Here is a 19999-nt window from a genome sequence, read left to right as displayed (position 1 = left end):
GAGTGGTTAAAATTTATGAAAATCTATTTGGTAGAATATCCAAAGAAATCTAGAGATCTAAATCCATAGGACTAGAGATCTGAATCGGTAGGACTAAGGGGCTGTTTGGTTTTTTTTTTCCATCACTATTCACTCAATTTTCGTCACTCATCACTTATAATACCCCAACTCCCTACACCCCACCCGTTTGGACACTGTTTTCAGTTCCTATCACTCAATGATTTCAACCTTTTTGTGAGACCCATCCCTGATCACCAAGTCAAACATTTCTTCTATGGGACCTACTCTTCTTAAAACCACCAAACACAAAGCCAAAATAAACTGGAAACAACGCCACCCAGAAAATAAAAAATCTTTCTGCCTCTTCTTCTCTCTCAAACTCTCCCTCTCTCTCTCTCTCTCTCTTTCTGTGCGGTGAGTGGTCCAATACAGCCACAATAGCAGCAATAACAACATCCACAGCCACAACGGCGAAATGGAGAAAGGCAAAAAGGAAAAAAAAAAAAATCAAGGACTTGTGTGCCGCCGATCCCCATCACCCAGTGCGCCGCCGAGCCATCGTCACCTAGTGCGTCGTCGATCCTCGTGAAATCGAAGTGATTGTTCTCTTCTTTTTTCTTTTTTTTCCCTTTCGTCTTTCTCTGGAACAGCTGTGGCGAGGGAGGTCGAGGTCGTGAAATCATGAAGAAGAAAAGAAAGGATGGAAACATGTGTTTATGGGTTTCTGTTGTGGGTTTCTGTGGGTTTGATTTTGTGGGTTTGAGAAAAGAAAGGATGGAAATCGTGATTGTGGGTTTCTGTTGCTGTGTTAGTTGTGTTTATGGGTTTGATTTTTTGGGTTTGAGAAATTGGTACCCATATGTTTCTTTCTTTTTCTTTTTTTCTTTGATAAAGTATATTTGGTGTTTTTGTGAAGAAGAAAAGAAAGGAAAAGAATGAAGAAGAAGAGAAAAATGGTCGTTGGAGTGAGTCTGTGAAGAAGAAAGAAAGAAAGAAAAAGGAAAAAAGAAGGAAAAGGTGCGCCATGACTTGTCTCTGGCAGTGGGTCTCGAATGTATGTTTAATTACGAAAATACCATTGGAAATAGAGTTTTGGAAACTGAAAACACCTAAAAGGTGTTTTCAGTTTCCATAACTCATTACTCAAAAATCAGAGAATTGAGTGATGAAAACAAAAACATGAAACAAATTCAAACCAACTTTTTTTTCGTGAGACACACATATTTTGAGTTATAGGTGATGGAAATAGAGTTATAAACAATGGAAACACAAAATCCAAACAGCCCCTAAAAAATCAAAGAAGTCAACCCCAAGTCTTCACCTATCCACATACGGTCGAGCACGCCAAACCCTACGGATCCGGATCCTCTCCATTTCAAAGTGAAATGGAGAGTGTCTAGTTTAGGGTCATGATTAATTTGAAATACATCTAGGGTCTAAGATGTGCCACGTCAATTAAAATGTTAAAAACTTAACTCAACAAATTCAAACTCTGGTTAAATCAAGGTTAACTCAGCATATTTTTTTTCTCTCACCATTCCATCCGAAATTTCAAACTCTCTCTTCTCCAAGGATTCTAAACACCCAAAACCCAAATGAAAATCCCATTTTTCAAACCCCCCAAATCCAAACTCACCAAATCCCTAAACCTACAAAACTCAGCCGAGAGAGAGACAAACAGACAGAATACTCACCAAAATAGCCGTCCTCGTCGCCGTCTGCAAGCTTCGTTCTTGACCAAGACGAGAAGAAGGCCTTGTGGATTTGGAGTTACTAAGTGACGAGTGAGCGTGATAGAGGCTTTGTGGGTCTGAGATTGGAAGAGTGATGTGGCATAAAAATTGGTTTCTTCACACTCTGTTCAGTTTCTGCATAGTTGTACATCCATCCCACGGTCCTCCACTCCTCCCCGTCGCCGGTGCTACCAGCCATCGTGCCAAGCCACCGTTGTTGTGCGGGCTATGTCTCACACCAACCTAGCATCATCAGAAAGTGCCGCCCACCTGCAAGCACAGGCACTACCCAGTAAGTTTTCTCTCTCTACTTGGTTTCTGAGAAAACGAAGGAAATTAAACTATTGATACTGCAATTTTGTTGATTGATTTATTGGTTCTGAATATGGTTTCTATTTTTGTGCTATATTTTTTAACAGTGAGACCAAAAAAATACCCACAAACCAAAAAAATGGAACCAAACATTCTAATACCACAAAGCTAAAACACCGCCATAAAAGTGTTCTCTCTCGCCCCGCCGTCACGGTCCCACCACTACCACCTGCGCCAAGGCTACAATTTGATCAAGCTTTTATGCTCCAAGCTTTTACAGAACACTACAAGCTGAAGATTTTCTCCAACTTCATCCGCCAGAAAAATATCAACTAATCTATGTTTGTATGCCTTTTGTTGTTGTGTTTTGCTCTCTGATAGTGCTTTTTTGGGGTTTTTGATTTACTTTTGAATTGGGATTAGTTTATATGCTGAAAATTTTTATTGGGGTCTCTCTTGGGATTAGTTTATCAACTAATCTATTTCTGTGTGTATTTTTATTGGGATTAGTTTATCAACTAATCTATCTGTGTGTGTGTTTTATGTTGTGGTTATTAGAATGTTTGGTTCCATTTTTTTGGTTTGTGGGTATTTTTTTGATCTCACTGTTATGTAAATGTTTGTGCTTCTGCATGGATTTTGATTTTATTTTTAATTGTTCACTCTATTATGAAAGGTTTTAGGGAATGTATTGTTAATTGTTCACTCTATTGAAGCTCTTATTGGAAGAATAATTGAATTTTTTGATTGTTTGTTGTGTCTTTCTTTGTGTAGATTGGTTCTTGTATTTTGAGATATAAGCTTTTCGATTATCCATTTGGAAAGTCTGGATTGGGATTTGTTAATATTGCTTGTAGGTTTCATCAATCCTAATCATCAGTAGCTGGGAAGGGACTTTGGAGTGCCAGATACTCTAGGCCACTGCATTTCATGTAGTGAAACCTAGGATTTCAAAGCTATGATACATCCCAAAGCTTTGAGACTGAAGCTCTAGCAGTTGAGGCGGGAGTCCTGTTTGCAAAGGAATTGGACATTCAAAAGATTATTGTAGAATCTGACTTTCTCTCAATAGTCCAAAATATTGCAGCCAAGGATTTTAGAGGTGAGTCTGGTCATATTTTTCAGGGTATTTGTTGCTGCCTGGAAGGCTATAGCAGCTGGCAGATACGGCACCTGAAAAGGGGTTACAACAGGGTAGCACGTGAGCTGGCCCACTATGCTAAATGTAATGAGATTAGTCAGGTGTGGAGTGGGATGTCTCCTCCAGTAGTGAGAAATTGGATTCATATGGACTGCTTGTAATGGGGCTGTGCCCTCTGCTCTGTTGTAATTCACTTTCTGGTTTAATGGAAGTTTCCTCATCAAAAAGAAAAAGAAAAAGTTGTTTAACATGATGCAAGTTGAAGTGATCAAGCTAAGATTGAAAGTTGTGGACTTTGGATGGAATGTATAGTCAAGAAGCAAGAGGTCGAATGTGTAGTCAAGCAATAGGCACACCAATTGTAGAAGTTTCATGTTATTATAATCATGTAATTAAAGTGTATATTTCTATGAAATTCTTGTTATGTGACCAAAGTTTACATTTTAATAAAAAAATTTCATTTTTTTTTATTATATTCCTTTCTTGTCTACTCTGTTGGATCAAATTTCATGCGTCATCAAAATTGATCAATTTGAAACAATTGCTTTATATTTTATGATACTCTATGACCTTGTAGTTATGTATGTGGTACAAATTCCATTGGTTTATGGTTTCTATAAAACAACGCATAAATGGGAAAATTTGTCAAGCACAGGTACATACATAGTTGCAATGCTTCAAGGGAAAATAACTTGTCACATTTATGAACAATGATTGACTAAAAGCTACTTACTCATATATGTTGGTATATTATATGTACATGTTTGAGTACCTTCATAAGCCAACTATGAAAACTATCCAAATGCTACTACAAATTATGCAAACACTTGTCCAAGTTGTCCTACAAGCTAAGAATATATCAAATCTAAATCTTTACTAAAACTGAAAATTAGCCTTGCTAGCTTCAAAATACGTTGTCTTCAATCGGTCATGGAATACTTCAAAACCTTTTCTTGATAACAAGTGTGTCAAATTTGGTACATGAAGCTTTGCATATATCTTGCGCTTGACTCCTTGAACAACAACCATAACCTTCTCTACAGACTTTTGTACAGATACCCTTCTCTTCAGACTTTTTAATAGATGGTACTAGCCGCTTCAACTCATTTTCTATAAATATAAAAATCAAATGCATTATGACAAAAATACATACCATCAAATGAAAGTTCTACACATATAGCAAATACACTATAACAAACTATAAGTGATTCACATACTCAACCATGATAAATAGTATGATGCATAAAGCATATGATATAATGTAAGAGTAAATTCAAGCATGCCAAGATGCAATACTGATGTGATAAAAAATTAAATGATAATTCTACAAAGCACTACTAATAACAAGTAATGTTAGGGACATAAATTTCAGCAAGGTACTTAAAAGTATTGTTAATGCACAAAGAAGTTCAAAGAAGCATGTTTTGCATTAAACCAATCATCAAGCATTATTGTTAACCAAGTTCTTAAATTTAGGATTAGTGCCAAGAACTGCAGCAACCATTCTTGAGGTAAAATTGATAAAGGTATGGGAAGGGTAGAGTTTTTTTATAGAAGAATTTGATAATGGAATGAACATATCACAAAGTAGTTCTATACCATAGAAGAGTTACACCTCGAAAGAGCATTTGACCCCATATTGACTTCTTCCTATTAGAACCTAAAAGTGTTAACATTGACAAGTTAATTTGAAAGTACAAGGTTTAATTCAGCTTATAAGCTAAAATGGTAAGAGTTAATGACCATATTTGTCATAATGATGAGGAGCAAGAGTTCAGAATTAGGCAAACCTGAGGAAAAAAATCAAATACTGAAATAATTTTAGTAACGAATTCAGATTGAAACAACCCATAAATCCTACAAAGCTGAAACACCACTTGCATATAGCACAAAAAAAGAAACCATATTCAGGATGTGTTTGGATAGAACTTATTGCTGAAAACTGAAAACTGAAAACACTGTAGCAAAATAATTTTTAAATGTGTGAATAGTATTGTGGGACCCATTTTTAATAAAAAAATTGCTGAAAATGAAATTTGTGGGTCCGTGAACAGTGCACGAATGCACTGTTCACGGCAGAAAATGGCTGAGAAATCAAAAATATACGGCTACTGTTCATGAACAGTAGCCGTTTGTCCCCTGAAAAGCGTGCTGCAGGAAAAAAGAAAAGAGCAAAACGCTGAAGGATAAACGCAGACGCCAAAACGCTGAATCCAAACGCATTCTCAGAACCAATAAATCAATCAACCAGTAAAAGATGATAACAGATTCAAAAGGGAGAATCAAAATAAATTCCAATGTCACACTCCGGTAGAGACCGCTTCCTACCATCACTCAATTTCAAATTCCCATTACTCTGATTAGCAATCTGATTATACCTGCTCGCCACAACCCGGCTTGGCTTCACTGGCTTCTTCACTGACTTTTCTCCATCTTTAAACAACTTCTTTGGCTAAATTAATGCAATAACCCCATCTTCTTTCTTCACAGCCCTTTTAGATGTCATTGTCGTGGCGGCGTGATCTCCGGCTTCTGCCTAGCTCTGGCTCCGGTGAGTATTTCGGAAGGCCCTAAACTCATACCCCTTCTGATAATCTTCGATTTCACGCTTGAGGGTAAAGGCTCTTCAATCTTTTTCATCAAATCCAAATTCTTCACACTCTGTTTCGGCTCCATAAACTTCGCATGCACAACTATGCAGAAACTGAACAGAGTGTGAATAAACCAATTTTTATGCCACATCACTCTTCCAATCTCAGACCCACAAAGCCTCTATCACGCTCACTCGTCACTCTGTAACTCCAAACCCACAAGGCCTTCTTCTCGTCTTGGTCAAGAACGAAGCTTGCAGACGGCGGCGAGGACGGCTGTTCCGGTGAGTATTCTGTCTGTCTGTCTCTCTCTCGGCTGAGTTTTGTAGGTTTAGGGATTTGGTGAGTTTGGATTTGGGGGGTTTGAAAAATGGGATTTTCATTTGGGTTTTGGGTGTTTAGAATCCTTGGAGAAGAGAGAGTTTGAAATTTCGGATGGAATGGTGAGAGAAAAAAATGTGCTGAGTTAACCTTGATTTAACTAGAATTTGAATTTGTTGAGTTAAGTTTTTAACATTTTAATTGACGTGGCACATCTTAAACCCTAGATGTATTTCAAATTAATCCTGACCCTCAACTGGACACTCTCCATTTCACTTTGAAATGGAGAGGATGCGATCCAAACCCTACCACTCGCCATGTCAAGAAGAAGTGGCGCCATTATTTACTTGTTAAAAAAAAAAAAAAAACGTACAAGCAAATTGTGTTTCTTTTCCCCAAGCTGTTCATACAGAATAACAGTAACACTTTTTCAAATTTCAAAATAATAATAATAATTATAAAAGGAAAAAGGAAAATAGAAAACCGGTACTACTTTTTATATTTCTCCAGCTATCTACTTTTTAGACATACACTACCACTTCACTTTCAATCAACTCTGAACTTCCAACCCATCATAAAAAAAACTTCCAACAAAGAAAGAAGGCTGAGGTAGAAGCAGTGAAAGACAAAGGTTTTGAATCTCTGAACTTCATCACTAACCTTTCCACATGGCTGGGTACTCTCTCTCTCTATTCATCGCAGGAATCACACTGATTCAGTATAAGTTGAATGTCAAAAACTCTTTTTTATTTTGTTTTTATGGGTTGCCTTAGAAATCATAATAGAAAAAAAAAGGTTTTGGTTGTTATGATATTTGTTTAGTTAGGTGTTGCCCAACTTGACCCATTATTTTTGTACGGACGGACCAACTAGTTAATGGGTTATTTAGGTTTCATATCAGAATGACGGTTTTAATATCTGGGTGATTTTTGTTCGGTTATTTTAGTTATTATTTATAACTGAGATTTCGTTTGATATTCATTGGTGTTTTACAGAATGGGATGGAGACCATCTGGGCAGTTATTTTTGTGTTAGGAAAAAAAAAGAAATGATTTTTGAATCAAATTTTCTATTTGGGTTTTATGATTTTTGGTTAATTGCTGACTAATGTACTAGGAAAATTGATTGTACTTTGTAGCTCTGGAATGGAATCTCTGTGCCTGAAAATGGTGTGGCGACAAGTGGGAAACAATTTGTGAACTTAAGTGGTTAATTATTATTATTTTTTTACGAATTGTAAATTCTTATTAAGAGAAAAAGACTGTACAACAAAGACTACACAATAGACAACAAAGATGCCTCCACCGGCGCGCGCGGGGGGGGGGGGGGTGTTTGCAGTTAGTAACATCAAAGGAACCAATGATCCTATTACATATAGACCATTTAGGGCAGCCCTATTGGCTGCTCTTGGAATCTAACAAAAAGAAGGCCCATTTACATGGTTCGCAAGAGAGATTATTTCTGAGATTATATTTAGAATCCTCCACGGGGTATTTACGTTCAGATTGGATATGGCTTGGATGCACACTTCGGAGTCCCCTTCAATGCATATGGATTCAAATGGAAGTTGTATTGAAAGGAAGGTTGCCCCCCTAAGAGCTTTAGCCTCTGCTTGCAGAGGGGGAGGGTGTTTGGTGCAGGCAAATATGAACTCCCCTAAACAATCTCTAGCCACTGCAGAAATGATGGATCTTGACTTTCCAAACGCTGCATCAACATTATCTTTCAATGGCCCTCTACAAGGCACTATCCACTGAGCATTAATTCTTGGTGGAGACGATGTTGATGTGTTAGTTCTAACACCTTTGAACTCTGCAAATGCTCTGGAGAGCCGAGCTCTAATGTCATCATGGCTCAATTCAATTCCTTCAAACAATATGCCATTTCTTAGCTTCCACACTTGATCACATATAATTGCACCAAATTGTAGAAGATCATCTCCATTTATTCCCATATATGGATCTGATGGTGGATTCAACAAAAACTTAACAAAATCTGTAATGCTGATGAAATTAAAATCATCAAGTCTGATTCCCCACTGACAACAAAACCATAGAGCTTTCTTCAGTGGACATTTGGTGAAAATGTGTAGTGCTGTTTCCTTCTCAGAATTGCACAACCAACACATATCATCAGGGAGCTCAGAGAATTTCCCAATTTTTCCCTTTTTAGGGAGGCAATCCGCAGCAATCCTCCAGAGAGGCATTTTATGCCTCTCATGTATTTTTGTTTTCCATACTCGACCCCTGAGATTATCATAGTTGGAAGTAGAGTAGGAGCGTCTATATAAGTGGTTAATTATTGTTATGTGTTTCTATGCTCAATTTAGTTGTATGTTGTATTGGGTATAGAATTATTAGAATATAGGAATAATGTTATGCCAAATGAGCATTGGCTCACATGGCATCTCCTCCACCTGGAGGAGCAATGTGGAGGGTGAAGCCATGGATTCAAGACCCACTAGGTGTGTCTATAATTACCAATCAAACAGGGAAAATGAAGAAGTAGAAGATAGAATTTTTGTTATGTTAGGCACTATTGGGAAGTTCAATTTCAGATATTGGTACTCAATGTCATTTATATTCTTATATCTTTCTTATTGTGCTTCCTGTGTATTTATGTGTTGAGTATCTGTGATCTTTGAAGGTTAGTTTCAGGGTTTAAAGAAAAGGAATAAAAAGAAGATATGCCTTGGTTGGGCACATATAGAGCTGCTGAATAAAATACTTCTTTTTGCTGATATTGTCACCATTCTTGCTGAAGTACCTTAATGTGATGCATTGATGTATTTTGGAAGCATTAATGGTTTATTGTTGTTGCATCACCTATGTTCAGAATTACATTTTACAACTATAAAGTTTGTCTTTTGAGTCTTATTTGTCATTTACTTCTTCTTACAAGGATCATGATCATGTGTTTTCTTGTTGATATGATGATGTTGAGATCACTCGATTGGTGACTACTTGGCACTTGTAGCCATCGATCCTTTCCATTTTAGCTCCGCTTTTGCAATTGGGTCGTTGTGATTATGGGTTGGATGTCTAATTGTCCAGGCGAAAATGATAGTATCTTGTACCTGAACCGGTTGGTCACTTTTGGCAAATATTGGTTTTGTCTTTACATTGTGATAACAAAGTGTAACAGGTCTCATTAATTTACTTAGACATGTTGGTGTCATTTTAAATGACCTGCAATTAATTATAGTGATGATAATGTGAAAGGAAACCTGTAATTGCCCTCATCTGATGTTGTTCCTGGTTGCTATTATTTTACTGAAGCATAATAAGCTTCATGTCATTGAGTCTGATTATGTATATGGGTCAAGCTGAAGAAATTGATTATTGGAGAAAACTAAATAAAACATAAAAAGATAAGAATCAATCTTCAACTGTCAAAGAATTTCTGGGTCCTGTCAACTTATCAAGGTTTATTGATGGATGAATCAAATATTTCCACGTGGTTACAACAACCGCAGAGCAGTAAGTTAGGATTGGTTTTCTCCAATCCACACTGCTTATTTATCTATTTCTATACTACTATTTAAGGGATTTTCCCTACATGGACCAGATTTTTTTTTTTTTTGTTCCAAAATGCCCCTACACCCGTAGGTTGAAGTAGAGACAAAACTAAAGGATAGTCCGGTAAAAATACATATCTAACTTGCACTAAATCGTTGCCTACAAAATAGGAACACTCTCCCATTAACCCACTTCTTCAAAACAAATATACGTTTAATTATTTTTTTAAATAGAAAAATAGATTATGAATTATCACATCAATTAAATAGGTTTACCTATAAAAAAATATAAAAAACATAATACTCATCACACTCCTAGGTTTTTGTTTGTGATTAGAAAATGTGTTAGATTGTGTTAGACTGAAGCACATGATCATCACATTTCTCTTGTTATCTCTACTTTAGGCAGCATGCCATAGACCCAAGAAAATTTTAATGAGACTGTAGGTAATTGAAACATTTCAATTTAGATTTAATAATATAATGGGCTTGTCTTTCATAACCTGTTTGACATTCCTAATTTTTATTACTTGATCTTGTGATTCTCGTTTTCGCCATCAATTATTTCTTTACATTTATCTTTGTTGTAGTAACAACTTAGAATCCTAAGTGCCAATGAGCTCTAGCTCAACTGGCACCTCTTCCTTTTTTTTTTCTTTATCTTTGTTGTACTAACAACTTAGAATCCTGTGTTTCACTCAGCTCTAGCTCAATTGGTACCTCTTTCCCTTGTAAGTGCTAGGTGGAGGGTGAGGTTGTGAGTTCAAGACCCACTGTGTGGGTGTGTAACTTACCAATCAGAAAGAAAAAAAAAATTTAGAATCCTGTGTAATTACAATATTTCCCTGTGTTATTAAAAGTATGCCTTGATTCTTATTATAAGTAATTTGTGTAATTTATGCAGACCATCATGGTTGGTGGACAGTAACAGAATTGCTACGAAAATAAAGAGTGCATCTGCAACATGTCATCCTGATAGAGTTACATGGAAAAGCAACCCCAGCAGAGCTTGCCCTAATTGCCAGTTTATGATTGACAACAGTGATGTACAGTCTCTAACTTTTCTTAAGCTTAAATATGATTTTGTTAAGAGGATAAAAATTTGTTTGAATGTTTTGCTTTCTGCTGTTTCCAGGGCTTGTTAACATTGTTTCTGTTTAATTTTCCTATATTTCTTGGAAGAAATTCCCTCCCTCTCCCCCCCCCCCCCCTTTCTTGAACTTTCCTGTGTCTCATGAGTAACAAGTTTCTATTTGATTCTCAATTCTTTGCATGTGTACCTGACGTAGGACAAGGGGGGACAACAAAATCTGACTTAGAACACCAGGGGGGACAACAAGATTAATTATATATAAATATACATCTAGAAAATGACTCAGAATACTTTCTTTTCTTGGCTCATTATGAAAGTAATTCAGCATTTTGAGTGATAAGAATGGTCCACAACTACCTGAACTTCAAACAAAAGATTGTGCCTAGGTTTTTATTTTTATATATGAGTATGTGGTGGTTCTTGATAAGACTGAATTTAGCAGTTGTTACACATGAATTTGAAATTGCCTTTGTTGATCTCGTTTTTAACATTTTCTCTTTGTACAGGAAACTATGGAAATTGAACAATCAGCTGATAAGTATTTATGAGTTAGGTTTGTACTGCTTAGCAATCAAATGGGGGACTAGGACGTTATATCTGAGTTTTTATGAAAGTATTTGCGATAAAATTATTGTATGATGATCCTGAAGTTTCTTAAGGTCTAGTAGGTGAAAAGTTACACATAATCATAAGTCAAAACAAGATTAATTATATATAAATATACATTTAGAAAATGACAGTTTTATAGTAAGATCATATACATTTTTTTTCTTATTCACTGCATATTATCAGTTTTATAGTATCCCATCGCAAATTTCAGATAGGCGCCCTTGACATTTGCTTTTAAGATTTTTAGTGCAATTATCGTGTTTCCTTGCAACTGAGATTCTAGCATTAACAATTACAAATTGCTGTTAACAAGGCAAAAAAATTTATAACTTGTGATTAAAGAATATCAACCTGAAAACTTCTGTAACATATGTCATATGACTTGTCAACATTGTATGTCGTCATTATAGTTACCATAGATATGAGGATGATTTCGGATAAGAAAATTTTGCATTCCATGCCCTAAATTTGTAATTTGTTGGTCAAAATTTTTACTGAGATATTCTTTAGTGACTGCATTGAGGCAATTAACTACTTGTTTGACATACAAAATGGTGAGTGGTGACCAATAGGGCTACAACAGCTTTACAAGTGCAGAAGTGTAATTATGTGAATCAACATTTAGTCCCCCACAATCTCAATGCATGGTACTTCCCATGCTTTATCAAGTGATCATGCTTGTGCTGATTTAGAGCTCACATAATGCACTTGCATGAGAAAAGAAAAATGCTTGTATTTTTCATCGTTGTAAATGTCCTTAACCCACATGTACTCCGATAACATGTAATTGGTTTCAAATTTTTATAAATCACCATTAGTGACAACAGGTGCTTTTTCAGTTTTCATAGCTTTTAGGGCATATTAGAGAGATGATGCCTCATGTTATATGGCATATATGATAATGTATACTACCAGAACATTGTTTGAGTGGGCTTTTAGTCCATAGTGCTATGATCATAACTTACTATATTTGGGTTAACATCTATGTTGCCTATAGCAAGTTGATATAAGTTGCAAAATTGGTCCTATTCTGTGTTAGTATATGTTATTTTTTTCCTTTATGCTTCCACAAGTCTGACTGAGTTGTATGGTGCCCATGGCCTCCTCCTGCTTTCATATGAGAAATATCAGGTTGTTGTATGGATAAATAGGACTAGGTAAATTTTGCTGTTTGAATTTGAGTAGTCAGAATGGTTTAATGCAACTTGAGTGGCCCAAACTGAACTTTACTGAGTAAGGGTTTGGATATTCTCAACACTTGTTTCTGAACTGGCAGAGTATTGACCTCATGTTGATTTCATTCTATTTGATGCATTTATTAATTGACCTGAATGTGAATTACCACTTTTGCATGTGTTTATTGCATCTCTGAAATAAATATCCATGCACCAATTAGAAAACTGTGATGTAATTAGCCACTCAATCTGTGCCAATGCAGGCAGGAAAAATTGAAAGATTGGATTCTATGTGTTGGTGTATCTCTTTGCTGGTTGTTGTACATTCATGGGTTGAGATTGGGATTGAACCACTTTCCCACTCTAATGAGTTTGATATCTATCATACAAAACTTGGACTACATTTGTCCCAACTGGGATATCAGCATCATATGGGATTACCTTGATCACCTTTTAATGTAGTTTTAAATGGTTAATTTATTTTATTAGGTTTTTGAATTGTTACATAACTTGTTTGAAATATTATAGACTCATATCTCTTTGCATCTTATGACCAGTTTCTTAGGAACATACATAGTACATTTTGTGAATTGGGATTGCAAATGGTTCTGCATTTTGAGATCTTGACAATCTCAGCCCAAATCTCAGGGGTAGGCTTGAAGTGCAAAAGAAAAAAAAGAAGAAAATAAACTTGTCCAGCATTTATTGTCAAAATAATTTTTTTTAAGTTGCTGAAATTTTCTGTTTGTAAGATAAATTGTACCACTTGTAAATATTCGGAATAATATGAATCCTGTCTGTTTTTAGGTTGCTCAAGAGTGGCCAGGATTACCTAGAGGTGTGAAGTTTGATCCATCTGATCATGAGATTATCTGGCACTTACTTGCAAAAGTTGGAGAAGGGGATTTAAAACCCCATCCTTTTATTGACGAGTTTATACAAACTGTTGAAAAAGATGATGGAATCTGTTATGCCCATCCTCAAAATCTACCAGGTTGGCAGGAAGAGTTTTGCATGTTTTTCTTCTTTCTTTATCGTATATCATTATTTTAATTTTGAAATGTAAATTATTTTAGGAGTCAAGCAGGATGGAAGTGTATCTCACTTTTTTCATAGAGCAATCAAGGCTTACAATACAGGAACTCGAAAGCGTAGAAAGATACATGGTGATGATTTTGGTGATGTCCGTTGGCACAAAACTGGTAGGACCAAACCAGTGATCTTTGATGGGGTTCAAAGGGGGTGTAAGAAGATCATGGTTCTCTACATGAGCATGGAAAGAGGAGGCAAAGCTGAGAAAACTAACTGGGTTATGCATCAATATCACCTAGGAACTGCAGAGGAGGAACAGGATGGGGAGTATGTCATCTCTAAAATATTTTACCAGCAGCAGCAACAGCAAGTCAAGCAGGTTGAAAAGATTGATCAAGAATTCCCTGAAACCACTGATCCAGTGAGTGTAAAAGCCAGTCCTGTCACTCCTGACCCACCTCCTCGTATTGAAAGAACCACCGATCCAGTGACTGTAAAAGCCGGTCCTGTCACTCCTGACCCACCTCCTCGTATTGAAAGAACCACCGATCCAGTGACTGTAAAAGCCGGTCCTGTCACTCCTGACCCACCTCCTCGTATTGAAAGGCATTGTTCAAAGAATGACCTTGGGCAAGATATTACTGTTACTAGTGAAGTTCCCTTGGCTCAGGTAGAGCTCTCTCTCTCTCTCTCTCTCTCCTGGCAGCATGAACATACTTTCATCTTTTGTTATGAAAGTATGCTGTTTCATATTTTCTGCCTTCGCTTCTCAATTGTTTTAGTTACCAATCGGAGGCTACCATTTCTGATGTACTTTTGGACTCCTTTTGTCTGGAAGAACTGAGACGTGGCATGCTTGGATTGATAACTGAAAATTCCAAGATAAAAGTAAATTGCTGAAAATATATACCTTTTACATTTTAACATAAGTGCTTATGTGATACTGATATTTTATTACCCTTTTTTTGTTTTTCTACTGAAGCATCCTGCAAATGAGTATATAGAAAAAGAGGTTGAACCTGAATACAAAATGCCTGATTTTGATGATCAGCCCAAGGTAGAAAATCATACTGGTGAAGTGATGGATAACAATGGTGATCATCTTGAGGAAGATCCAAAATGGTGGGAGAGTGAGTCACAACATCTTTTGGATTCTCAACAACTTGTGGAAGCGCTGTCTCTGTGTGACGATATTTTTCAGAGCCAGTCTCCCAATAGGGATGGAAATGAGAATGGGAATGGCAAACTTCGTCTTTCTGATTATGCTCAACTAGGGCCAGAGGATTTAAAGAAGGATCTAGAGGAGTGTCAATACCTTGCGTGTGATCCAGCAAACATAGAACTTGATACACCAACAGAATTCCGACTTAGTCAGCTTGTAAGTTGTCCTCTCTAACATTTTGTTTGCATTATGCAAAAGTAATCAAATTCTGATATTTCCTCTGAACATCTTTGATTGTTGTCTTTTTTGTGCTTGGAATTAATTACAATATTTTCTGGAAATGGGTATTGTAGGATTTTGGATCGCAGGACAGTTATATAGCTTGGGGTGGTGGCAAGGTGATTGACTGAATGTGGCCGGTTTGGGTATTTTGACTGGTAATTTTGTGCCCACTTTTTGTAGACTTCACCTATTAGAATGTCTTTGGATCAAATACAGTTTGTTTTTTTGGCAGTTTGAACCGTATATTTATATGGGCGAGGTATAATCTTTTGCTGGAAACTTGAATTGTAATTTGTGGCGGTGAAGTCACTGTTTATATAACTCGTGCTGTAATTATATACCTTTAATGAGAATAGATCAAAGATATGATCTATTTGTTATCTTTAAAATGTTCTAGCAAAGTTTCTTTTTTAAGTCTCAAAATTAGCTTCAAGGTTTGATTTGAAAACAATAAGTTTATCTAGAAGTTTCTTAGAATCTAGAGCTGCAAAGTTCTTGTTTGCTGTAATAATGCATTTAAAGGTTGTGTATTTGCTGAAAGTAGCATAGAAAAGAGGAAACTCTTGTTTTGGGTGTGCTGCACAGGTGCTTGCCAAAATAAGCTAAAAAAGCTCAAAAATTTGGCCTCTTTTGGGCTTGCCAAACGAATGGTTTGCTATAATAAGATGTAATGTTTCAGTGTAGTAGATCACAGCCAAAAAAAAAAAAAAAGGTCTCGGACCGTATCTTTTGCAATGTTGGTAACTACGCTTCTTGCAGAAGGCTTTATATGGTTGCTTTTAGTTTTAGGTCATAGATATTGGCGTACAGCCCACTAGAATTTGAACTCTTTTGGATTAAGACTTGAGAGAGTTTTAACTTGACCAAAAGAGAATGTCTTTGCAATTGGATGTAGCTTTTTGTTAAAAAGTTTATTAAAGTATAATTGAACTTAATAAAAGTGAGAATTAAAAATGCTGTGCTGTACATAAATAAATAATTTAAAGTTAAAAAAGCTAAAAAGGAAAAATGGTTGCCAAGCAGACAAAATTCCTATGTCATCAAAAAAAAAAAAGGGGGGGGGGGGGTGGGGGCTGGCCATTTCCTCTTTTTATTTTTTAGTGCTTATTGCTTAATAGATTAAATAATGAAAGTGAAACACAGTATTTTAGGTTTAGAGTGGATGAAGCCAAGATGGGACATAATAAAAAGCTCAATGCCGTGTGGACCATCTTTGTTATTGGAAGAATATGATGCTCATGGTCAAGAAAACATTAATAGAGATTGATTGCCTGAGTCATTGGGAGCAGCACAGCTTAGATTTTTATTTTATTTTTGTTGAATAACTGGAACAGTAGTATGAACATACATACATACATGCATGCATACGAGGATGCCTTGCAGACCACACAATTCAATTCGGCTTGAAAATGGGCCAAAAGAACATTGTCCCTAGCATTGAATTTGGCCAAGCAGGGGCTAGAAATCTGTTGATAAGCAGCATATATTAATTGCTTGTGGGGGAACCAAGATGAAGAAGACCTGTCCTTGGTAACCAGTGAAGCTTGGACCTGGTTGGCAGCCAGCATGTTGCACGAGTGCCTTAATTTGCTGGGTGAGACTGAGAGTAGGGCACCCTCTTGGTGTGTAAGCCAGATCAGCCCAAAGTTTTTTGTTCCATGGAAATGGCATCATCAAAGGGCTATGGTGTGTTCTTAATGAGTTATGCTAGGAATACACCAAATTGTCACAACAGTCGAGGAATGTCTCTTATAGGGTCAAAATAAAATAGTAAAATATTAAATTGAAACTCACCATAATTAAAACGAGTTGTGAAATATGTTGTGGGATTATGTTGTGTCGTGTACATAAAATTTCTAGTTCTAAAAGCGTTTAATACTAAGGCCACGGTCACTTTTTGTACTTATGGATGCAGCTAAAGATCAGATAGATGAGACCTCAAAACTCTGGCCAATTTGGTTCTAATCTAACCAACTTAGTATTTCCATTAGGATGAATTATGATGCATTCTCTTATATTTGAGTGTTGTTTTGTTCTTCTCCTCTTTTTTTCTTCTCCTTTTTTTTTTTTTTTAATTTAAATAATTGTTCAAAACATGGGTATCTGGAGGTTTTTGAGAATTTATCTATTCCTATGGTGGATGTAGTTTCTAATCTCACATACAAAGTGTAAGTGCACAATTTGTATCCAGTTCAATCACTAGATGGACTCAGGCCCAAAGAGCCTTATACAATGAAATTTGTAGAGTATGGGTTTGAAACTTAGGTCATGGATGTTGGAGAAATAATAAACGGGCTAGATTGCTGCTATCTTATGCAAATAATAGATGAATATGACAAAAAACTCTCCTCGGACGTAAGTCGAGGACCACTTGTATTGCATTTCTTTCTTTAAGCAAAAGATTACAATTGAAGTTAAAGTCTTCAATTCCTTCTCTCTCTTGATCTCTTTCCTCTAATTCTCCGATCCTGCGTGTGAAAGGTGATTTGGAGATCTGGTGTAACGCTCTACTCATAGCGTCGTTTCCCAAGCCCTTGGAGGAGGATTTCTTATGCCCACGACCCGGAAGATCGTCTTTCTCATACGAGAAGGTTTCGCTAGAAGGAGTCCTGAACCTTGGCCTATAACTACTGCCTTGGGAGCCCTCCGAAGAAGGATCTGAAAGAGATGGTGTCCGCCTCCGCCTTGCACGGCGCAACTTCTTCTTAAGGTGATCAATCTCCTTCTGCATGGCTTTAGCATCATCCTTATGGGGGGCTTTGCTCCCACCACGCGAATGGCTTCCACTGGGGTGCACCGTATGCACGCTTCCCTTTCTATCCCTCTCACTTTCGAGACGTTTGAAATGATCTTCACGTTGGGACCCCTGAGACTTTGCATGATGCGGATCTGAGCCTGCCATAGTGTTCCAATTTCTTAAGCACTAGATTCCCACAGACGGCGCCAATTGTAAGTGCACAATTTGTACTCGGTCCAATCACTAGATGGACTCAGGCCCAAAGAGCCTTATACAATGAAATTTGTAGAGTATGAGTTTGAAACCTAGGTCATGGATGTTGGAGAAATAATAAACGGGCTAGATTGTTGCTATCTTATATAAATAATAGATGAATATGACAAAAAACTCTCATCGGACGTAAGTCGATGACCATTTATATTGTCTTTCTTTTTTTAAGCAAAATATTACAATTGAAGTTAAAGTCTTCAATTCCTTCTCTCTCTTGATCTCTTTCCTTTAATTCTCCGATCCCCCTCTTCATACCTCTCTCGTTTTCTTATATCCACCTTCTTCTCCCCTTTTTCTTCCACGTGTAGCACAGATCTTCCAAATAGATACTTGTTCCATCCACCACCTTCTTGAAGTCTTTAAACAATAGCTGGAAGGCTGAATATTACTGTTCAGAGGCTATTTCTCCATTAATGCGGTCAGAGAGGTAGGTGCAGGGTCTTTAATGCGGTGGTAGCAACCTTTTCTCTCGATATTTCACATACGTTCTTTCTCTTTACAACAGCATGGAACACATCTTTACCCACCAGGCCTTCCAGAATTCTCTCCCCATACATCATGACATGTCACACGGTCTTTAGCTAACCTGCCCGAGGAGACGCTTCACCTTGGACAACCTCACCAATCTATCTAGCACGAGTCGACTTGTGGGCCTCGAAGGCTCTGCTCGGACAGGCTTACACCACCAAATCAGGTCCAAGACCCAAATGCATATTTTGACCATTTTACCCCACACAAAGTAATTACAAAAATAATTTCTTGAAGTGGTATTAAGATGAGCAGTTAAGAGCTTTGGTACTAGTCTCCTAAAATGTCATTTACTGTCCACAGAGACAATGATTTAAGCATTCCAAAATTGTTTAATACAATAATCAACTAAATTATACCAAAGCTCCTATGTGTAGTGCCGTCACATTCTAGCTACCTAGCTTTTTCATGGCTCAACTTGGAAAAATCCTTATAACAAAAGGCTGCCAACATAATCTTTAGCAAACTCTGACATTGAGTCTTGACCTATATCTATTTTGCAAAGTTTAATTATGCCTTATAATCCAAATAGTTGGTCTATAAGATTGACCATAATGACAATGATTAAAACTAGCTAAGCTAAACCTAAAATATAACTATTTTAAATATCCAATGGACCAATTGTCCATGTCTCGAAAGAACAAATGTTGTGTAGGTGGGTTGGGGGGGGGGGGGGGGGTGTGTTTGAAACATCATCAATCTTGTAAGCATCCTATTAACGAGTCCAAATTTTCTGTCTCACTTTTCTTGCTCCACTCTATACTCCACCAATAAAAACTTGTTACGTGTTCACCTAAGTAATTAAATACTATCATTATTGACTTATTAATGCTATCGTTATTAATTAATAGTAGTATTTAATTACTTAGGTGAACACGTGACAAGTTTTTATTGGTGAAATATAGAGTGGAGCAGGAAAAGTGAGACAGAAGATTTAAACTCCCTATTAACTGCCTTAATCTATATTTATAATTATTAATTAATCTTACGTACCTCATAACCCACTTCTCCATTCATCACGAGACTTGTACCTCAATTTTCTCTCTCTCTTTTCAAACGAGCTCTAAGAGAGGAACACTATGAAAAGGATAGCGACATTGAATCTAACCACACTACTCTCCCTCTCCCACGTTCTAAATAACTAGTTGCCAAACCAACCACATGGTGTTCAAGTATTGCTTGAAGAAAAAATGTTAGGATTAGGACCAGTCATTGTTGATACTTGTTATATTTATGTTGCCGCCACGTGTCACAAGTGAAATTCTATTATTATTTCAGAGACATAAAAGAACCAAAATCATAACAATCAATCAATCAATATTATTATTATTATTATTAATATTATTATTATTATAAAAGGGGAGACCTCATGCGAGAGTGCATGAGGTCTTGCCAAGTGGCACTCTAATTTTACATTTAGTATTTTCTTACTTCTTTCATTAGGTTTTTTTTACTGTTACCTAAAAATTTACATTAACTTATTTTACTATTATCTC

At 36.7% G+C, this 19999-nt stretch overlaps 1 protein-coding gene across 1 annotated transcript; it reads left to right on the top strand.

Annotated features, from left to right (window-relative positions):
* Positions 1–6583: 6583 nt before the first annotated feature.
* LOC142607699 (SUPPRESSOR OF GAMMA RESPONSE 1) lies at positions 6584–15357 on the top strand. Its single transcript, XM_075779290.1, has 6 exons — positions 6584–6774; positions 10520–10661; positions 13300–13486; positions 13569–14194; positions 14507–14902; positions 15040–15357. The coding sequence occupies exons 1-6, from the start codon at positions 6767–6769 to the stop codon at positions 15094–15096; spliced, it is 1416 nt and encodes a 471-aa protein (XP_075635405.1). The 5' UTR covers positions 6584–6766; the 3' UTR covers positions 15097–15357.
* Positions 15358–19999: the final 4642 nt, after the last annotated feature.

The sequence above is a fragment of the Castanea sativa genome, chromosome 8, assembly GCF_040712315.1.
Source record: "Castanea sativa cultivar Marrone di Chiusa Pesio chromosome 8, ASM4071231v1".
Classification (NCBI taxonomy): Eukaryota; Viridiplantae; Streptophyta; class Magnoliopsida; order Fagales; family Fagaceae; genus Castanea; species Castanea sativa.
This window is presented reverse-complemented; position numbering and strand designations above follow the sequence as displayed.

Bases quoted from the DNA above. Each gene is read 5' to 3' on its own strand.
- LOC142607699 (XM_075779290.1), top strand. The intron at 10,662-13,299 runs GTACAGTCTCTA...GTCTGTTTTTAG, and splicing joins TTATGATTGACAACAGTGAT to GTTGCTCAAGAGTGGCCAGG. The intron at 14,195-14,506 runs GTAGAGCTCTCT...TTTCTACTGAAG, and splicing joins GTGAAGTTCCCTTGGCTCAG to CATCCTGCAAATGAGTATAT.